Consider the following 21,867-nt stretch of genomic DNA (forward strand, 5'->3'; position numbering starts at 1 on the left):
AGAGGATCCACAGAAAAGCTCCTAGGTGTACATATACCCCTCTGCTATCCATATTTGAACACATATTTATTTATGGAATTATATGTATTTATCCTGGCTTGCATCACATGCACCCTGCCTGCACCTGGGAGAAGTGGCTCCCTGCAACACCATCACATGCCGGATATTTCCACAGGTCCCTGGGATTGAGTTTCATCATTTCATGCACACACAAAATGAAGCCTCCAGTTGTGGGTCACCTGGATCCCTGGGGGGCACTGAAACACCAGCTGGACAACCTATGGATGCAGTACACTTCCCTCAGTGTCCTGCCCACAAGCCCAGCACAACTATCCAAGAAGGATACTGTAAACAACAGCCTTGGTTTGGCCCAGTTAATCGCATTTTCCAGCCCAAAACCAGGGTTTACCACTCAGGATGCAGAGGTGCACCTTTGTACCCCACCAACAGCAGCCCCAGGGGATGCTGCTGTCAAAACTGGCCTTGTGCCAAACAAACCACCATTAGGAGTCCTATCATTAACAAGCTTTCGGCACCTTGGTTTACTTGCAGGGGCAGCTGTTCATCCTACAGTTCTAGGAGCTCAAACCCTCATCATCCTCCTAGGCAGGCTGGGCCAGACACGTGAGGAGTATCTGCCATATATCCGTAGGAGGATATCCATAGATCCATCGCCATAAGACCGAAGGTATACACAGCCTCAAGTTGAATGCATGGGGAAGCCAGCAGCCCCAGTTAATTGAGACACAGGAAAAAGCAGCTGGAGTGATTATAGTATAGCAAAAAGACATCTGGAGCTCCTTTTTAATATTCCATAAGCAAACAGCTGGAGCAGTCACAGCCTAGTGAGAACAACTGGAGCAATTATAGCTGGAAAATAAACCGCTGGCAGGGTGGAGCTGGGTGCCCCCACTGGGGCAAGCTGAGGGCTGGAGATGTGGAAAGCGTTGGTGTACAGAGGAAGTAGGTTTTGAAGACGAAAAAGGACCTGGAGATGCTTTCAACTCCTCTCCAGCTCTTCAGGTTTTGCTTTGCAGCCTGGGAGACAGGAGTGAGCTTTACACATGTAATGGCAAGTCCTGTGTAGGGGAATTCCATGGCAGGCTTCTCCTCAGGGGTCCTCCAGGGCTCTGAAGGCAGCTCAATCCTTTGCAATTACCAGTTCTTTCACTTTAATTGCTGGGTTTTTATGCTAAAAAGTGCTTTGGAGATTAATCCCGTTCTTGCTTAACAGATGACTCCATGAGAGCCAGGGATGCTCCAGCCACATCCAGCAGTGGAAGAGGCCAGCCCTGGATGTGGCCTGTCACTGATGGGTGGCACTGGACACACAGAGCCAGCTCTGTCCTCTAGCTCCTTCCATATCCCCTGGATCTCCAAAGCCCAGAGTGACTCAGGCACTGCTGATGGTGAGCTGCCGTCAGGGTGAGGGGCAGGTGAAGCCAGACCTGGGAGACCTCTCCAGCAGCCTCAGCTTGAGCAGATCCTCAGGGAAGAGTTCACCAGAGCAAGAGATTCCAAAAACAAAAAGTCCTGGAGCAATGCTGGAGCGTCCATCAAGGATGTCCTCCCACTCAGGCAACAGGGAACTCAGAACAGGGCACAGCCAGAACAGGGGGAAAACAAGAGCAAAGCTGCTGCCAGAAACTGGGACCTTATCACTGCAAAGCTCTCTGCACAAACCCAAACTCAGCCGAGAACAAACTTCACCGAGGAAGAGCACCAGAGAAGCCAAGAAAAGCTGCACCTGCCCTGATAAACAGCACTTTCCCAGAAATACAGCAGTGCCCAACCCTTCGAAACCAAGCAGATAAAAGATGTTACTTGAGTGCAAAGCATTCATTGATTTAATTGCTGTTATGGCTGCCAGGCTTTGGTTCCAATTAACAGGTGAGTGACTTACGTGCTGAGAGAAGCTGGGTATGAGCCAACTCCCACACCCTCCACTGGACCAGCCATGGGTAAAATTCCACTCCAAGGATGAGGGCAGTGTGTCCACAGTGACATCTTCATCCAGGGGATGTCCCTTGGATCCCCATCCCTGAGCCTCCCAGCCCCCCAGGTATCTCCCTTCCCCAAACACCATCACTGCCCCTTTTTCTCACCTCCTGTTGCACACCGCTGGGGCTATGAGATCCTTTTCACCTCCCCCTTGGCTCAGGAGATATCCCCATCATGCCCATGAGCCAGGAGCCAGGGATGCACACCATGCCACAGGAAAAGCCCCAGTGGCTCACCAGCTACAGAGCTCCAATTTTGGGGATGAGGCACCTCCCCGAGCAGACTCACCATCCTCATCTGTCTGGAATATCGCCTCCTTGCCCTCCTTGCGCCCTTCAGGGTTGGAGAGGATGAGCTTGACGTGGATGTTCTTGTAGGGCAGCAGATTTTTGATGGTGTAGCGGTTGGTGTTCCGCTCCATCTTCACACACTCCTGGAAGGTCTGGTTGTGGCCACTGCCCACGAAGTAGCGATAGCACAGGGACATGGTGTAGGTGTGGCAGCGGGTCAGGTTGTAGCCCAGTGGCTCCCACTGCAACGTCAGCTGTCTGGACTGGATTTCAGAAAAAGCCAGGCCTTTGGGAGCTCGCATGGGCTCTGTGGGAAAGAGAGATGAGGGGAGGTAAGCAAGAAGGCAAACATCTCATGGATGTATGTGTCTTACCAGGGAAAAACCCTTTTGTCCCTATGGACAAAAGGGATGAGAACAGAGAGCAACCCTGACTGCAAAACTGGGACCAGCTCCAGCACAGAATGCTGCTGCCCTGCAGACAGGGCTGGGAACACCACTGGGGACATCTCTCAGCCATCAATCCTGCAGGCTTGTGCCCCAGGCTCATCCTTCCCTGTAGAGGTGAAGCAGGGTACCAGCCCCACAAGCAGCCCCAGCTACCCACAGAAAGGTGCCCGCACCACACTGACCCTTGTGCTGTCATCCTGCCCAAGTCAGACTCTTGAGACAAGAGGGACCAAGTGCCTTTAGTGGGAGGGAATTTAATCAGCTCTAATTTGAGTAAATGGGAGAAGTCAACGAGGCAGCACCTCTGCCAACAGCACACACACACAGACACACAGAGGTGCCTTGGGTTAGCTCCTCTCCTCACCACAGGAAGGGGGAGGGCTCGGGGTGCCAGGAGAGCTGTCCAGACGGATGCCATGGGGCCCACCTGCGCACTTGGTGCGGCTGATGAGGGGCGGCCCTGGTTTGCCGGTGCCCCCCTCACCGGGCCGGGTGAGCAGGACGCTGATCTCGTACTCAGTGTCGGGGTCCAGGTGCCAGAGCTTGTAGGTCTGCATGTTGACAGCGTGGACCTCTGACCAGGGCCCTGAGGTCATGCGGTACTCGATCTCCTTGCGCACAATGGGGCCGTCACCAATGATGGAGTTGGTGTTGAGCTGGATGATGAGGTAGGTGGAGCCAGCCCGGAGCAGCTGGGGGGGAGCGATGGGGGTGGGGGGCTCTGGAAGAGAGCACAGAAGGGGCAGGTGGAGCATCCCTAAAGCCAGGCCAGTGATGGCACAACCACAGATACCACGGTTTTATTTTATTGTTTACAGGCTGTAGTCAACACATTTCCAGTGTATCTTCCCACACCAACGCACCACAATCAGGCTGGAGAAGAGAACCTTTGGGGCGTCTAATGTGGCCTTCCAGTATCTGAAAGGGGCTACTGAAAAGAGATGGAGAGGGACTTTTTACAAGATCATGTAGTGACAGGACAGGGGAAAATGGCCTCACACTGACAGAGAGTAGGTTTAGATCAGGTGTTAGGAAAAGATTCTTCCCTGTGAGGGTGGGGAGGCCCTGGGACAGGTTGCCCAGAGAAGATGTGGCTACCCCATTCCAGGAAGTGTCCAAGGCCAGGCTCTGAGCAACCTGGTCAAGTGGAATGTGTCCCTGCTCATGGCAGGGGATGGAACTGGATGAGTTTTAAGGTCCCTTCCAACCCAAACCATTCTGGGATTCATGCTCCAGAGCACAGAACAAACTCAGATTCCCCACCCAGAGGACATGGGAGTTACCCAAGGACAGGAAGGCACCATCCAGTCTTCAAACGTTAGTGTGTGCCTGTGCCCTCCATCATTTTCAGAAGGCTTTAACAGCCACAACAGGGTTTCATCTGATCAAACCTTAATTATTTTTATAAGTCACACAGGCCCAGCATGGTGTCACACAGTTTCACCATAATTAATTAATTCCCACCTACTGCAATCAAAAATAAATGCTCTAAAGCCACCAGGAAAGGCAGTTTCTGGTTTTATGCTGCACAGTCCATGTTTAGCAACTCTTCCACAGTGAGAAACTGCAATCCCAGTGTTCCAGGCATCCCACCTTCCTCTGCACACAGCGGAGCAGGAGGGGCCCAGTGGGGGCAAGTGCAGCTCACCCACCTTTGACGATGAGCTCGGCGAAGTTGGAGACGCCGGCGCCATGGGTGGACTGGGTGACGCAGCGGTACAGGTCCTGCTCCTCCTTGGACACCGCGTCCAGCTGGAACGTGGCCAGGAAGCGCCGGTGGCTGATGTGCTTCACCGAGGCAGCAGGGACCACCTCGCCATTCTGCCTCTGCCCACGGGACACACACAGAGTCACCTCCAGAGCCAACAGGGGTGTCCCCAAATGGTGTCTAATTAAAAGCAGGGGGATCACCCTTCTCCCACCAAGTCCAGCAGAGTTTTCTCCCACAGCAAAGCCACGTGTGGGGTTGGCTGTGGCAGTTTCACCACCACCATTCCTCACCTGCATGAGGAAGCGCTCAGCCTCAGCAGCCTTGCCAGCGGCCACACACTGGAAGGTGGCGTTTTGTCCCGCATTCACCTCCACATCACCCAGGCGGGAGAAATGAGGCGCTTTCGCTGCCGAGGGAGAAAGCAAGAGGTGAGGAAGGACCTGAGCTCCAAGGAGAACCATGGCAGCACTGCCACAAAAATCGCTTCCCGCCCAAAAACCCACCCAAGATGCCACAGCTGAGCTGAGCTCTGGACAGGCTTGATGCCCACCCTCACAGCCTGGCTCCAAGTGAGGTATGTATTCCTGACTTCAGAGAACCAGCCAGTGTCTCAGGGAGGGATAAGCCTTCCTCTCCAGCACTCCACAATGCTGGTGCCAGGTGCAGAGTATGGGATAGTGGGGGCAGATCTCCTGCCCAGCCTAGAAGAAATAGGAGGTGACCCCAAGAGCCAATGTCTTGGGACAGTCTGGGATTTTGGACCCCCACCAGCCTGGGTGGCCCCTCTTGATGGGGACACTCAGGCCTTGTGTTCAATCTGTGCTTTTCCAAGGTTTTATAAAAACAAAAAGCAGCAAAAAAGATGCGAAAAAGGAGCCTCAGAGGTGCCCAGGAGATGGAGCTCCACCAGCCCAGGTAACATCAGGACACACAGGTGCCACCAGGCTGCACGCCAGCATTAGGCCTTCTGCTCTCCCCAGGACTGTTCCAATGGACACCAGCTCCAAGCCCTGCTGCCCAGCCCAGACGCAACCCCTGCTCAGGTCCCATCCCATGGTACTCACAGCATGGATAATTCAGGAGCAAAATGTCATCCAGGCCCAGGTACCCCCTGCGCTCGCTGGAAACCACCGCCTCGAAGAGCACCTGCGGCACAAACAGGGGTCACCCGTGGCCAGGGGGTCCGGGCTGGGGCCGGGGGCTGCTGGGCCTCACCTGATACTCGCTGGGCCAGAACAGGCTGACTGCCAGCTCTGCCTGGTGCCACTGGCGGCCGTGCGAGCCGGACGCGTTCCAGACGGCGCTGCCCACCAGGCCCCCGGTGACCCAGACGTAGGCGCTGAGGGTGCCGGGGCTGTGGCCATCCCGGCTGAACATGAAGTAGCTAAACTGGAGGCAGTGGGTGTCGTTCTCACTCAGCGCCTGGAAGAGCAGGTGAGCTTTCTGGCCCGGGGTGTGCTGAGAGGAGTTCACCATCAGGTAGGAGCCTGAGGCAGCAGGGGAGAAGGGGGAGAGAACAGAGTTAACTCCGAGGATGGTGGAGGGTCTGGAGGGGCCATACAGGGGGTGGCTGAGGGCGCTTGGTGTGTGCAGATGGAGCAGGGCACACTGAGGGCAGAGCTCAGGGACCTGCAGCTCCTCCCGAGGGGCAGCTCCCATCCCTGCTCTGGGACAGAGACAGCACCAGGGCACGGCTGGAGCTGGGCCAGGGCAGGGCAGGCTGGAGCTCACGGAAAGGTTCTTCCCCCAGAGGTGCTGGCACTGCCCAGGCTGCCCAGGGAACGGGCACGGCCCCAAGGCTGCCAGAGCTCCAGGAGTCTTTGGACAGCGCTGCCATGGATGCCCAGGATGGCATTGTTGGGGTGTCTGTACAGGGACGGGGTTGGAGTGGATGATCCTTGTGGGCCCTCCCCAACTAAGGAGATTCTATGATTCTAATCTCCCTGTTCCACCTCGCCTGAGCTTTGCCAGCAGGGACAGAGAAGGTGGAGGATATGGGACCACAAAATGCCCATCTGCCCCAGGGCACTGGTCCATGACAGTCCATGAGGATGTGCACAGGAGGGACTTGGGATGGAGTCAGGAGCAGATGCCTTCTGGGCAGCAGCAGGACACTGCAGTGGGACCTGGCTGCTGGATGAAGAGGGGAGTATCAGAGCTGCTGCGTCCCGGGAGGATCAGAGCTGCTGCCTCCCCAGGGCCCAGGGTCAGGAGAGGCTCCGATGTCACCCTCCTTTAAACTCTCACAACTTTGGCTGCATCAATCCCCTCCCCAGCTGGGCCCCAGCTGTTTAACTCCATTCCCAGCTCCTCGTATCATTTACCACACAGTTGTCACCACACTTAAACTGCACTCAGCAGGCACCCGCAGAGGAAAATCCTCACTGGCTTAAGGAGCAGCAGCAGCATCCCAGCTCTCAGAGGTGCCTGGGATGTCATTCCCAAACCTGCCCCACCAGCAGCAGCCGCTGGGATCCCACCTCCCACCGCCCAACATCACCAGCAGCAAAACTAGGAGATGCAGCACAGCTGTGAGCCATACTTATAGGGCAGGCAGGGTGACAAAGGGGATCCCAAAGGCAGCATCGCTCCCTGTCCTGCACGCTCCAAGCCAGGCAGTCTGGAGGCAGGGGGGATGCAGAAATCCCAGCCCTTCGTCGCAGCTCCCAGAGCTGTCCATCACAGCCATGGGGCTGGCATACAGGATGGATGGGAAGCTGCCCCACCAAATCCTCCCCCTCACCAAAGGCAAGGGGATTATTAATCTCCATTTTAATACCAGCACAAGCTGTAAGTAACAAAGCTGGGCCATTTATTCAAGCCTACCATTGTTTTCCTGACAGTCAGTGCTTCATTATCAATTAATTCTAAACTCAGGCACTTTCCTCCCCTCAACTCCCACTGAGCAGCTCCAAGAAAAGCCAAAGAAAGATGAAGGGGAATTGCAGGGGGCATCCATCCATCCCCCTACAACACGTGGGATTGCAGGGGGCACCCATCCATGCCCATGCAGCATTTGGGATCACAGGGGGCACCCATCTATTGCCCTGGAGTTTGGGACCTGCACCTGGGGGGACCCCAAAACACCCAGGGGGTCACAGCACCAGCTGAGGTGACACTGTGCCAGTACCAGATGCATCCCCTAGTGTATCCTTCAGGGACAGGAGCTGGGACAAGGGAAAGAATCCCTAAAAGGGAAATTTTCCCCACACCACTGACCTGCATGGCTGCCTGGCCCTGCCATCCCCTTGGGGTGGCTACTCAGGGTGAAATAAAACGATGACAATTTATTTCCTTGGAGTCCAGCACAGCTCGTTTCACCCACCAAGGGGAAGGCACTATGTCCATTCTTCCCTTTTTTCTCTTCTCATTTCCCCCAGCAAAATTATTTCTGCTCTAATGAGATCAGCCCCATTTGGTCCAGGCAACAGCCGAGTGGAGAGAGACCACTGACCCACCCCATGCCAAGGGATATCTCCCAAAAGCCACCTCATTAATGAATGGGCTCTTGTTAACACACACAGGCCCTTCCACTGCCCTCCCTTTACAAACAAAAAGCCACAGGACCCAAATAAAGAGGCCAAGACTAAAATTAAGCCACTGATGAGCTATTTTAAAAGACAGAGAATGCCCGTAAGGTCACATGAGAGCAGGGATGCACCTGAGCATCCCTCGTCAGGCAGAGCTTCCCACACACACTATTTTCCCCTCTTATTTTTCTTCCTGGTGTTGCAGCATTGGAAAAAGCAGGTTCCAGCCACTCGATTTTGTGCTAATTTTATCCTCCTCTGCTGTAAATATCTGGCATTAGCCTGAAGCCCAGGGTGTGGGTTGGGTTTCTTTTATAAATATAAGAGAAGCAGAGGTACTTCAAACTGCCAGAGGGTAGGGTTGGATGGGATACTGGGAAGGGATTGTTCCCTGTGAGGGTGGGGAGAGGCTGGCAAAGGGTGCCCAGAGCAGCCATGGCTGCCCCTGGATCCCTGGAAGTGCCAAAGGCCAGTTGAAGCCCTGCTCGCCCACAGGGAAGGGGCAGTTCTTCCCATCATGCTGCCCATCCCAATGGCTCTGCCTGCCACTGCACCCCTCCAGGAAAAACCCAAACAGCCCCACAAGAAGAGGAGGGAAGAACCCACTCCCCCCAGTTCCCTGTCTCGATGAGTTTTTCCTTCTACAAAATCAATGAGAGATAAAAATAAATTTTAAAAAACTTCCAAGAGGTATTAGAAGGCAAGGAAGGCAGGCAGGATGATAGGGAGAGGGCGGCACTGCCAGACAAGAGGTGCCAGGGGAGCAGGTCTGAGCACGGCAGCATCTGTCTCCAGGAAATCCCACTGGAAGACAAAGCTGATGTGTGCCGGATCCTTCTCAGTGTCAGAGCCGTCACGGGAACCACTCCCCACTTCTGTGCTGAGCATTTCCCAAAGCAGCCCCAGCACCAAGGGCTGATCTCCCACCACCACAGGGTCCTCGGACAACCTGCAGCACTTCTCATGGGAGCAAACAATCAGGCTTCGTTGTTCAAAGGTTTTATGAATTGCAGCAGGAGCTGATTGGGAAGCAGTGCTGAAGCTGAGAGCTGAAGGAGCAGCTCCTTGGATGGGATGGGAAGACATCAGAGCTCTTCAGGGTGGGGACAACAGCTCAGTCCCCCTCAGCAGAGGGACAGGGCTGTGCAGGGACACAGCAGCTCCATGCACCTAGAAGCTCTGATGCACAGGGGGTTTCCTATGTCAGTGAATTTGGAAGGAAAATCTAGGAAAAAGAATATTTTAAGAAAAAAGCCACCCACAAATATGTTGTTTTAATATTTTGAGCGAGGGACCTTAGAGCCCTTTTCAGTGCCAAAAGAGACTCCAGGAGAGCTGGAGAGGGACTTGGGACAAGGGCCTGGAGGGACAGGACAAGGGGAATATGACTTCCTACTTCCAGAGGGCAGGGATGGATGGGATATGGGGGAGGAATTGCTCCCTGGGAGGCCCTAGCAGGTGATGCCCAGAGAAGCTGTGGCTGCCCCTGGATCCCTGGAAGTGTCCAAGGCCAGGCTGGATGGAACCTGGAGCACCATGGGATAGTGGAAGGTGTCCCTGCCCATGGCAGGGGTGGAACTGGATATGTTTTAAGGTCCCTTACATCCCAAGCCAGTCAGATTACAAGCTCACACCTGCCTTACCCAGCTCTCCACTTCTTTAAAAAAGGAAAAATAAAGAGACAAAAGAAAAATCACTATTGCAACATGGGAGAGACCCATCCATCATCTTTAGGTGAAAGAGAGATAAGTCAAGAGAAGGGGGGAAGAAGCCCTAAACCAAACAAGAAAGCAAGAAGAAAGCAGGATGGAAAGGTAGCAGCAGGTGGCCAGCAGCCACCACCCACTCAAATAAATCCTACACTCCTTGGAACTGGCTGATCGCCAATAAAAACTCATTTTAATCTGAGACCACAAAACTCCTTTGGAAAGTGCTCCCTGGAGAGTCCCTGGCACTGTGAAATCCTTTTGATCCCCTGAGCTGCTGCAAGGACCGAGGGAGTGATGGGGCTGCAGGAGCCTCATACACAGCTCCCCACGCAAAATGGGATAAAACCACCCAAAATCAGGGTGCCTGCACCCCCCTGGTGCCCCAAGACCATGAGCAAACAGCATTACCTAGTCTTAGGCGATCTACAGGGACAAGCAGCCTCTTCCCGGGGTGACATTGTGACATTGCAATGCTCACACCATCCAACCTGAGATGTCTCACCCACTTCCCCATCAATCCTGGAGTTTATTCCTTAAACCCTTTGCATTCCTTTAAGACCCCATCTCTTGCTGACACAGTTTTTTCCTCAAGTAGAAAGAGAAGCCCCATTCCACCCAACCCTCCAGCCCCCTGCAAGCCCCCAGCCTTTAAACTCGGGTAGTTCACTGCAGATTTTAAATTACAGCAGAATATTGAGCAGAAAACTAACTCAACAAGTTTCAGACACTCCATCACAAGCCACCTTAACCCCAGCTCTGCTTTCCCCAGGAAACCCCCTGGACACATACCAACTAAGATAGCTCAGTTTAAAGCAATTACTTGAAAAAAATCATCAAGGGAGGGGCAGGGATCTGCCAGCAAATCCCTGAGGGTTGTTTACCCTCACCCAGCATCCAGGACATGCCAGAAGGGACAGGATGGAAGGAGGAGGTGATGGAGAAAGGTAATGGCAGAGCAGAGTTAGTGGAGGGGAAAAGCCAAATTAAGCCCTGGCATGAACACGGCACAAGATAAACAGCTGGAGGCAGGCTGATGGAACAGTAAAGAGTTTCCTATAAAGCAGGTAATATTTTAACAAACAGAAAAGGTTATTCTGACTGTTGCACTCTAAGCCAGCTCTCCTGTTTTTCTGCCCATCCTCAGCACAGGACTTGCCCTTCAGGATCAGGCAGGAGGCAGCAGTCCCAAAAACAAGGAGCATCCCAAGTCTAGTGAACCTCACTGAGCAGATGGGTTCAGAGACAACTCAAGGGGGTCACAGCAGGACAGAGTTCAGAGCAGGGAGTGAGCAAAGCCCCCAGATGTACCCAGGCATAGGGCCCACACCATCCTCGTGGAGAGGGGAGCTCCTCAGAGCTGCCTGGCTGGGTCTGTTCCCCCAGCCTGGCCACCAGAGGATACGGACCCAGAAAATAACAAAAAAATGGCTTAAAACCAATGAGATTTTTTAAAGTCTATTTTCATTTTCTTCCTTACCATTCCCAAGATTTGTAGATACCTCCAACTCACAAGCCCTTCCCCACACTTGAAACAGCCAGAAACATTTTGTCCCCATTTCTCACATAAGCAGGGAGAAGCCAAGTCTAAAACACCACAGGAATTAAACCAGGAGGAGCCAAATAGCCCAGCCCTGGAGTACAGGACAGAGAGGCAGGGTAGGGAGAGGGTCCCAGGGACACAGGGGGACCCTGGCACTCACCGTGAGGCAGGTCAGGCATCAGGTGAGGCATCAGGTAACTGCGGATGAGCTCCCAGTCGAAGTCATCGTCCTCGCCCTGGCTGTACTCGCACTGGTTGGGGTCACTGTCCTCCTCGAAGGTGCAGCCAGCTGTGGGGACAGACCTGTCAGCCCCTGAGCTCCCAGAGTGGCTGCTCCCTCCCCAGAAGCCCAGCAGGATGGTGTGATGCCCCTGGAACGCTGGGGGACTCCAGGCATTCCCCAAGGGCAGCGTGAGCAGGCATCTGGTCCTGGATGCTACCAGTGCCCCACAGCTCCTGTGCACCTCCGCCAGGGACACAATCTGGCAGGTCTCAGGTCCCAAGGAGACCTCAGCAGCAGCAGCAGGATGCAGCTCCCAGCTTTGCTTCTCTTCTTGGGAATCAGTAGCACAAGGGGTTTCCCCCAAGAAACAGCATTTGGCTGTGGTGGCCACACAAAATTTGTGCTTTGACCCCAACGCTCCACCTGTGGGCTTGGGCTCCTGGGGGTCTCTCCATGGCCTGATGTGAGTGTGGTAGCTCTGAGCCAGGACCTCCAACCCGGAACGCAGCCCTGAGCACCCCAGCTTGGCACTGCTGAGTCTTTTCGGCAGTCATATTTTATTACAGATTTATCTCTTGGGGGTCTGAGGGTGGTCCTCGGACAGCACCTGCCTGGACTACAGAGTGCTCAGCTGAGCACAGAGAAGTGCAGCAAATGCCAGAAGGCCACTTGTTCCCATGGGAGGTAACACTGAGAGAGCCCCGCCATCCTGCATCCAGGCCCCTCCTGTCATCCCACATTCCAGTCTACCTCTATTTTCCAGCTTCTCCATCCTTTATCCAGCTCCCCCATCCAGCCCCATCCCATCATCCCACATTGCAGTCCACTCCCGTTTTCCAGCTCCCTCATCCAGCCCTCCCATCCTCCACATCCATCCAACCCTGGAGCTCAGATTGGCTTTGCTGAGGGGCCACCAGGGGCTGGTTGGTTCACACTGCCCCATTGTCCCATTAAACCCACGATTACAGGGACCAGGGCACAGCGCTAATTAACAGGGCCGGGCTCACGAGGGGCCCCAGGAAGCCCTGAGCAAGCGGAATGAACAACAGCAAACATCCCCTAATGGACCAGCAGGAAAACAGAGCTGGGCCAAGGGATTATTTCTGCTGTTTTCTTCCTATTTTATCCCAAATTACATCAGTAATTCCCCCTGCCACCTGGGGATTTGGCAGTTAATGGCCTCACTGCTGGCACAGGTTGTGCCTCCCTGTGCTCAGGGGATGCTTGGATGCAACATTTAGTCATACATGAGTCCAAACACTGGGAAAAAAGCCCATAAGATGCTCAGGAAATTTCAATTCCCAACTCTTTCATATATAAGAAGACATTTGTGGCTTTTTTCATCCCCTTTGCACTCATTTTTTAAAGCATAAGGGCACATTCCTGCTCCGTCACCAACTGTTTTTTCCTCTCAGAGCCATAAGAAACTTCTTTTTAAAAAACTGTAAGCAAATTCTCTCCTATTCATATGTCTGGAGGCACTGAGACATCACAGCTTTCTTAAAGCCCTTCCCGAAATGGAGTGTCTGCCCAGCCCACGTGCGAATGTGCCCCCGCACTGCAGCCCCTGGTCCTCAGCTCTCACCACGAGACGTGTCGGATTTTAGAGTCTGGAACTTGGCTGCACTTTCTAACGGGAGGAAAAGCACAAATCTGTCAAAATTTTCCAGGAAGGAAGGAAGGAAAATAAAATAAATTTCAAAATAAAACAGTGTCAGAGACTAAGTGCCAAGTGATTTAAAAGCAAAAAAGGCCCAAGTGTTTCTTTCCACGATCTGCTGAGCGGGATATTCTGGGAGGCAGAAATTTGTTCTTGGGGGATTTTTTTTGGCCTGAGAAACCAGAGCAGAGTCAAACAATGTTCCAGGCTGGCAGAGCCCCATTTCCCAGGGAAAAGTGATTCCTTCACCCCCAGTAACCTATTCCCAGCCGCTGAACACATAACGAAATATGTACCCTCCTCCTCCTCCCGGACTGCAGCCACGCACCCAAATCCTGCTGCCATCCCCAGCACAGCCACTGCCACCAACCCACGACTCCACCACCCCACACCTGCATCCTCAGCCACCCACGAGATGATACCCAGGCTCCAGAAGTTTAAAATGCAATTACAGAGTAGATATTGTACTGGCCGAGCTGATCCATCTCCCTCCTCAGACAGGTTTACTGCCAAGGCTTTTCCCGGCACGAGCCTTCCCTCCCATCCACGGCACAAAACAAAGGCAGTTCAACTGGCCACTCCATTTCCCTGACTAATTTGTCTGTGATTTGTACACACAGGGGAAAAAAGCCAAAAGGGTTTCACAGAACCTTGGTTTCCATAAGTTATGGATGCTTCTGGCACCATCTCTCCCCAGCCAAGGACAGGGCTGGGAGAAGCTCAACCTCCAGCAGATTCTCCCTCCTCAGCACAAGATTAAGGACATAAAAATTAACACCTGAGCAATTAAATGTCAACAGTCCAACTCTACAGGGGGTGGCTGGAGGTGCTCCAGCAGCTGTATAAAGTCAGAGAGGGGAAACCCAGAGTGACCTGCAAAAAATTAATGTTTCATCACAATGTTTGCAAGGAGGGTAGAGAGGCTTCAACCCAAAATATCCGCCGGCAGCAGTGGGAGGGCTATTCCATCCCAAGGGCAGCAGGACAAGGACTGTGGGAGCCGGGTAAGACTGCTCCAGGTATGGACACACCCTAAAAACGAACCAAGGAGCCGCCGGTCCCCTGAGCTGGCTCCAGGCCAGGGTGACAGCAGCTCCGGGTGCAGAGGTGAAGGCAGCAAGCGCAGGAGGTGCGAGCCCAACACAACAGTGGCTAAAAATACTGCAGGGAGCTGGGGGTCTGCCCCCGGGGGTGGGACATGTCCAAGACACAGCCTGAACACCCCAAAGCTGCCTAAATCACCCCCCCAACACTGAGCCTGCCCCATGCACAAGAAGCAGCCTTTGCCAAGGATGAGATGTGCCCTGTGAAATACCCCACACAAAACCCCCAGAGCATCACAGCGTTCCCAGGAAGTGGGGAGAGAGGGATGAGCACCAAGACAGGGGTTTAACATCACATGGATAATAATTTCTTTTTTTAATAAAGAAAAAAGGTGGTTTGAGAGATTTGCTAGGGAGATGGGGACCAGTGCTGTTCAGCCTCCTCCAGGTACTGCTGCCGCCTCCATGGATCCCACCACGTGCCTAGGTAGAAGGGATCAGAAGGACAGGCACCAGTGTAGAGGTTAAACACTAGATGAAGCAAAATTGTTTGAAAGAAAGCAAAAAACATGGCTGGAGGGGTTTGTCAGGGAACCTGGTAGCAGGCTCAGCATCCCCCTGGGTACCACTGCAGCACCAGGGCATGTGAGAGAGCAGAGGCATGGGCACCAACGCGAGAGTTAAACACCAGATGGACTAAAATTTGAAAAGAAAGAAAAGGAGGTGGCTTAATGGATTCACCAGGGAGAAGGACACCACTGCCACTCAGCATCCCTTGGGAACCACTGCCATCCAGCATCCCCCTCTACAGGGATGAAGAGGAGGAAATCTGGGGAGGGGAGGGACTAGTGATTCACAAAGAAAAGAGAGGAAAAGAAAGACCAAAGAGCCAAGTACAAAGGACAGCATCTAATTAATTTTCCATGGCCACTGAGGAATGTGGCCGCCTGTCTACAGCCCACCCCACGGTCTTTCATCCACAGAGTCTACACTGCTCTTACTTCCAAGTTAATTACACACTTAAACCTTTCCTGTTTAACCTCCTGCACCATGGGACAAGATCTGTGTCTTCTCTTGCCTTTTACTGAGCAGCCTTGAGAAGGCTCCTGTGCCAAAAGGCAGCCCAGCACCATCCAGGATTGGGATCACATCCCAGCACCATCCAGGACAGCAGGACTGGGATCACAGCTCAGCACCATCCAGAATGGCAGGACTGTGCTCTCCCTGACCCAAGATCCTGGAGTATCATCTGATGGGAACAAAACACCAATAATGTCCCAAACTGAGGACAGGCTTTATGAAAAATGGGCTCATACCAAAACTTTAGCAAGTGCTGCTTCCCCAGAGCTACAAAATATGGTGCAGCCACCCAGGATACCCATGGGAAAAAGCCCATTTTGCTCCTACCCTGGCTTAGCCAGGACTGGATCAGCCCCATGGTCATCTCTGGGGTGCAGCATCTTGGGAGCACGAGCCACAGCACCCCATGGCACATGTACCAGTCAGGGTAGATAATACTGGTCATCTTTCAGAGTCAAAATTTTTTCTCTCTGGCCTTATCCAGCAGCTCCAATCCCCCACTTCAAGTAATTCTCAGCAGGAAATGGGAAGGAATTAGGTACCCACAGGACATACACACACTGCCCTGGCAGCCAAGTGCAAACACCCGGCAGAGTGAAAGTGAAACCATCATCTGACCACACCAAGATGTGGCGGGGGGGAGGGGGAGCTCTCCTGACATCAAATCCAAAGTTTTCACTGCCGCCCAGGAGAAGTGATGGAGGCGGAGGCTTTGTAGCTGCACACTCCCAAATTATCACACCCAAGACCTCTCCTCTTAAACACACGTGAGGAAGATGCTCTTTGCCTACACCAAAGGATGGTGCTCTTTACACAGGATAGTCAATGAGCTGCTGCAAATGGGGAAACCGAGGCACAGAGGGGATGTGGTAAAGTCCCAGAACATCTGGAATCACTGCAGGGATGGCAGAAAGCCCAGGGAGGCAGGTGTGCTGGGATACAGAACCACAGCTCCAGCAGAACCCACCAAGGTGCCATTCCTTCCCAGCACCCCTGGAGCAGAGCCAGCCTTCCACCTCCCAGATCCCAGCTGCTATTTAAAGGTGCTTTCCTTGGCACACTCCTACGGGAACATGCCCCGGGAAGGAAGCGCTGGGAGTTGCTTCCCTCCGGGTGCTGGCAGACATGGGGGACAGGGAGCACATTTTGCAACTCATCTAAAATTAGATGGACTTCTCAGCCAGTGAGATCCTGTACACAGCACCCCACAGGCTCCTGGGTGAGGTTAAGGGATCTGAGATCATTTCCATCTGCAGGGGACTCCGATTCCTGGGGGTGGAATGCTACAGGGGCTGTTTGGCACTGAGGAATACAGCTCAGTGAGAAAATCCAGACAGGGAGAGGTCCTGTGTGCCAGCACCCCAACATCTCACACTAACTGGGACCCCCGCCACACTGGGTACACCAACAGCTCCATGGTCAAGCCCAAACACCCCAGGATTTCAATGGGAAAACTTCTTCCAGCCCAGGCAAAGGGGAGCTGAATCCCTCTGTAGCTGCACTTGGCACATGCAGAGGGCATGGGGCACCAGCACAACATTGAAAGTGATTCTGTGCATTACATCCCAGAGATGATGACAAACCCCCTCCCTGCTCCTCTGCTCCCCACTTCTGCCAAAGAGAAACTTTTAAGAGAAATATCCCTGATTTGTCAGCCCTGATAAAAGCCGATTGGAAGACTATGGAAAGCAGCACCATTAGAATTCTCATCAGTAGTTTGTTTTGGTCCTCCAAATAATTTTAAATATTGTATTTAATAGAAAAATAATTTGCTCCGCTGTAAGAAACATCAATTTGCAACTTGAAGCCTTGTATACTAGCCAGAGAAGCTAATGTGTAAACATTAGCAGCTCCAGGAACGTGTGGGGTTTGGCCAATGCAATTCCAGGGAGAGAGCAGCCAGATATTAAGACGGAGGATTTGCATAATAAGTCACTTATGCCTGATAACCTCAGTGTTGGGAACACGCAGGACTAGAGAATATCCATCTGCCAGCAACTACAGAAGACATAAATCTCCTTTTTTAAATTTTTTTTTTTTTTATTCTTGACTGGTAAAGACTCTTTATGGCTTTTACCTGAAGGTCCCCAAGGAGTTGTCAAACTTCCTGCAGGAAGAGCCCAATCCCAGCAGCCTCCAAGGAACCCCAGGGATGAGGAAGAATCAGCAAATCTGGATTCATTACAGGCATTTTGAAGCAAATACAATTGGGAAAATACAACTCCAAAGACTTTGCAATGCCACAGGGATGGCTTGTGCTTGGGCAAGGACCAAGTGTGCCATACATCACTGTGTGGTGAAAATGCATTTAAAAGAGAAGGGGGAATAATTAATCTTGCCAGAATCATTCCTTGGGGCAAATCCAGCTGCCAACTGCAGCTCCACATGCTCTTAGCTCCAGGGAGATCAGCACTCCTGGGACTGGGTGCTGCATCACCCTGCTGCAGGCAGCACCAGGAATGTCTCCCTGGAGTGTACCTCTCTGTCTGCTCGGGGACACAAGCCAGGAGGTTTTAGCTCCATGCCCAGAGGGGATGTGGGGATTTAACATCCCGTCCAAAGGCTATTGGTGCCCAGCACCTGGATCCAGCCAGAGCTGTTCCCAAGGAAGGACCAGCATCACTCGGTTACTCGAACCCTGCTCAAGAGAGGTCCTGCAGCACAAAAACACCCTCAAGCTGCACAGCCAGGAGGCCACTAACCCACTCCACTTTAATAATGAACCATCACTTAATTAACATCATCAGTGCTGCCTGGTGGACTCCATGGGAAAAAAAAACAAGGCAGGAAACCTTTGGAAACCTCCATGCTGCTGTTATTGATCGCACTGTGTGCAATTACAGCTCACAGGCTGCAGAGCTGTGCGACACCTCGGGGAAAAAAATGGGAACAAGTTAAAATAAACTGGATAAGGCAGGCGGAATAAAGCTCATTTTTCCACCTCGCTCCTTTATTACTACCAGGTCCTCCAGGTCCCTGCTGAGGACTATCCACCCCACACGCCCAGGGACCCAGAGAGACCAGGACCACGAGCCCCAAAGGGCACACGTTGCTTTCAGGGGATGCCTGAGAACACAGAGATTCTCCCTTGGCAGGAATCCAGGAAGGGAAAGCAGCTGCCCTAAGACACAGCAGCATCACACCAAAGCTCTGGGGGACTCCAACATCAGCTGCAGAAATCATGGGAAAGAGCAAGCTTTCCAAACCAACCCCATTCTGCCAGGGATAAAAAGGGGGGAACACTCAGCCTCCCCTCCCACAGCAGGTCCCACATCTCCACAGTGATGGATGTGGGAGCACAGTACTGGGAGGTACATCCTCCTGGGATGGAGCATGTGCCATCACTGGGAGGGTCTTGGGAGGTAGCTCTGAGGGTCATTGATGGCATTTCAGGGCAGAGAACAGAGTTGGGGAGCCCTCGGCCCCCATCCAGTGATGGGGCCACAGCATCCCCACCGTGCCTAGCATACCAGCCTGAATCCAGCCCAGCTGGGATAAAGGTGGGGAGAAGAGGAATAAGGCTCAGTGCCATGCAAACTCCAGGTCACCGTCCTCCTCCTCCGTGCCACCAGCAGAGCCAGGAGCAGCAGTGTGGGCTGACTGACACGGGGCTGGAAGATGACAATGTGTGACATGGGCACATCCATCACCAGCACCAGGGCTCGGCTGAACCTCTGCTGTGGAGTGGGAGATTAAATGCAGGAGCCCTCATGGGAGGAATTACAAGGAGCCGTGTGCCCAGCGGGTCTGTCACAGCTCTGGGGAACACTCTGGACCATGCCAGGCACCCTTCAGCCAGGCAAATCAAGCCCAGAAAAAACTGGTTTGTTTTTACTAGTCCATGAATTTGGCTCAGCTAGCACTCACTTGGGCATCCATCCATTCTGAACTGCAGCACCCTCAACTCATTCCAGCAAAAACTCTGGGATCACACTAAGTGTGCAGGAATATCTGAAGAGTCCCTGCAGTGCCAGAAGTGCACACAACACCCTGCAACTCCATGGGAGAATCATGAAACCCCAATACCCGGCACCTTCCACCTCCTCCCTGCACACATCCTGCCCCAGACAGATCCTAGCTCCCATCCCCAACCAGCTGTAACCACCATTCCATGAGAAGGAAGACAGGACACAGTCTCTCAGACTAAAAAATGTCATTCAGAGCCAGCAGCTCCCCAGACAGGAGCCTGGGTGAGAGACTAAATAAAAAGTTCAGCTGACATAAAGAGAAATAGCCAATGAGGAGATGCAGTGCTTTAGTTTAATATTGTTATAATCCAGGGAAAGCAGGCTGGTTGCTAACTGCAGAAAATCAATGGGATATTATCACTCAGCAGACAGATGAAAAGACAGTAAAAATAAGAAGAAATAATAACAGAAATAAGAGAGTCCTTGGAAAGAGCCCCAGAAGGGCAGTGGCTGAACCTGCACCACAGGAAGAGTTCAGAGTCTGCCCTGGCATTGAGAGGCTTCCAAAGTCACTCCCTAGCTGCTCCTTCCCCAAAAACACACTGGAAAGCTCCAGCCCCCACCTCCACAGGGTGCAGAGGCAGGTGCCCCATTGACACCAAAACCACATAACCAGATGTCCCAGTGAGGACTTTGAGGTGCCAGGGGGTGCCCCAGAATCACCCACCTGTTCTAATTCAACTAACCACATTGAAGCACCTGGTAATTAAGGAACGAGCATTTATGCAGCTAATTACCCAGGGTGTCAGCATACCTCTGCTAACAGGCAGGATGTGCTGGCAGGGAATGAGGACCTGGCACCCACGGGCGTATGGGGCTTTGACAGGTCTTCGTCCCCACGGGTGGGCTGCCAGCAGCAGGGAAGGACTTTGGAGGAGACATCATCTTTGCATGGATCTGCCTGGACTTCCTGACCAGCCCTGAAGATTGCTGCTGTTAAACCTTCCACCATCACAGCTTTTTGCAGGAACCCAAGGTTCCAGGGTCACACAGCACAGGACAGAGAGGAGACTGCACCCTGAGGAGCCCTACAGAGCAGCCCCAAACCACAAAAGCTCCACAGACACCTCCAAATCCATCCAAGCCAGGGAATGCAGTTTGCTGTAGTCCATCCCTCCACAAGCAAGTGGCCGCAATGTTCCATCACCTCCAGAGAAAAGCCATCCCCACATCTCCAGTCAGGACACAGCAGCAAGACCCTTCGGGCAGCACCTCAAAGTTAAGCCTCACGCTCTGGGCAAGCAGCTGGGCAACAGCAAGTGACTTATCTCCTCTTCTAGACTGGCCACCACCCGCCTCTGGTGACACCCTGCTCTGGGGGAGCCTGCCCCAGCCGGCGTGCCCAGCAGCTGAGGGTCCAGAGCCACACGTGCTCCTTGGCTCAGCTAACTGGGCTGATTAGGCTGAAGGCCTCCAGCACAAAGCACCACATAGCTTCAAACGCTCACGGGTCACCCAGGCTGGTCTCCTGAGCAGGGCCGTGGGGGACAGGGGCCTCATTAAGACTCATCAGGTCATCGATGTCCCCATCCCACATCCTCAGAGCATCTCCTGCCTCCCCATCCCAGCCACAATCCTGATTAACTTAACAATGTCAGGAAAAGTTGGATCCACATGGGGAGTCCAGGGAGCCAAAGAAGTTATTGGTTAATTTAGGTCTCCCCAACACCAGCGCAGCCCTGGAACAAGCAAGGATGGACCCTCTAGCAGTCTGGGAAGGCTGCAGGGAGCTGGAGGGGCTATGCCAGCACAGCCACCCTGTCATGGGTGATTTAATAGCATTTTTCAAGCCCAATTTAAAAAAAAGGCATCAAAAAATTGTGTATGACAAAAATATTTGGAAGCTGCTCCAGCTGCAACATACTCCCACCCCACAGCTGCAGTGCAACACTCTGCTCCACTGCATCCCTGTCAGGGATGGGGGCTTTCCCAGCTTTCAGTCATGGCCACCCCGGGTGGACAGTGGAGTTCCCAGGTAATAGGGGCATGTGGGCACATCCCTGCTCCCACCTTCAGCAACAGGGCTGCCCAGAGCCCCCCAACCCTCAGCTGGGCCCACCATCCCTGCTGCAGGACACTGGGGTCAGCCAGGTGCTAAAGGAGCGCCAAGCACCCTCCCTTACCCCCCTCCCATTCCTCAACATCTGCAGCAATTGGGAGGCAGGAAGCTCAGGAAATAACAAATTTACAGCCAAAGCCAGACAAGAGGCCCCTTCCAGCTCTGAATCTGTCACACGGAGTCAAGGTGATATATCGAGACCTCACTGAGCCCCAAACTGCAGAAGCATTGCATTGCTGGCATTCCCACTGCAGCCCAGCCACCTCTTTGGAGCAAGAGCATCCCAGTGGCCAGGCACTCACAGGAGCAGCCCCTGCACCCCTAGGTACCCCATGGCACAGAGGGAGTTCTGTTGTCCTGCTCCTGCAGTGAGCATAGAACCAGCACCCAGATCTGGGGTCTGGCAGAGGCATCCAGGGACAGACCCAGCCTGGCTTGCCACAATCTACACTTGGATTCACTCTCCAGATGGGAGAAATTGGGGTGCAAAGCCTGGGCCCTTTAAATATGCAGTAAGCATATTCCCCTACCAGTGCCCAGCAGGAGCTGCAGACCTGGGCTGTGACACCCAGGCAGGACCTGAACAGCACACGAGCAGCCAGCA

General features: G+C 53.2%; 1 protein-coding gene across 5 annotated transcripts in view; it reads right to left on the minus strand.

Annotated features, from left to right (window-relative positions):
• Positions 1-21,867, minus strand: part of PTPRU (protein tyrosine phosphatase receptor type U) — a 56,534-nt gene that overhangs the window by 29,390 nt on the left and 5,277 nt on the right. For all 5 annotated transcript variants that reach the window (XM_030290270.4, XM_030290269.4, XM_030290268.4 and 2 more), the window contains exons 2-8: positions 11,391-11,519; positions 5,667-5,938; positions 5,516-5,597; positions 4,742-4,857; positions 4,393-4,567; positions 3,168-3,461; positions 2,290-2,598 (exon numbers count right to left, since the gene is read on the minus strand). In XM_030290270.4, coding sequence (XP_030146130.2) covers positions 2,290-2,598; positions 3,168-3,461; positions 4,393-4,567; positions 4,742-4,857; positions 5,516-5,597; positions 5,667-5,938; positions 11,391-11,519 — 1,377 coding nt within the window. The remainder of the gene's footprint in view (positions 1-2,289; positions 2,599-3,167; positions 3,462-4,392; positions 4,568-4,741; positions 4,858-5,515; positions 5,598-5,666; positions 5,939-11,390; positions 11,520-21,867) is intronic.

This window comes from Taeniopygia guttata, chromosome 23 (genome assembly GCF_048771995.1).
Source record: "Taeniopygia guttata chromosome 23, bTaeGut7.mat, whole genome shotgun sequence".
Classification (NCBI taxonomy): Eukaryota; Metazoa; Chordata; class Aves; order Passeriformes; family Estrildidae; genus Taeniopygia; species Taeniopygia guttata.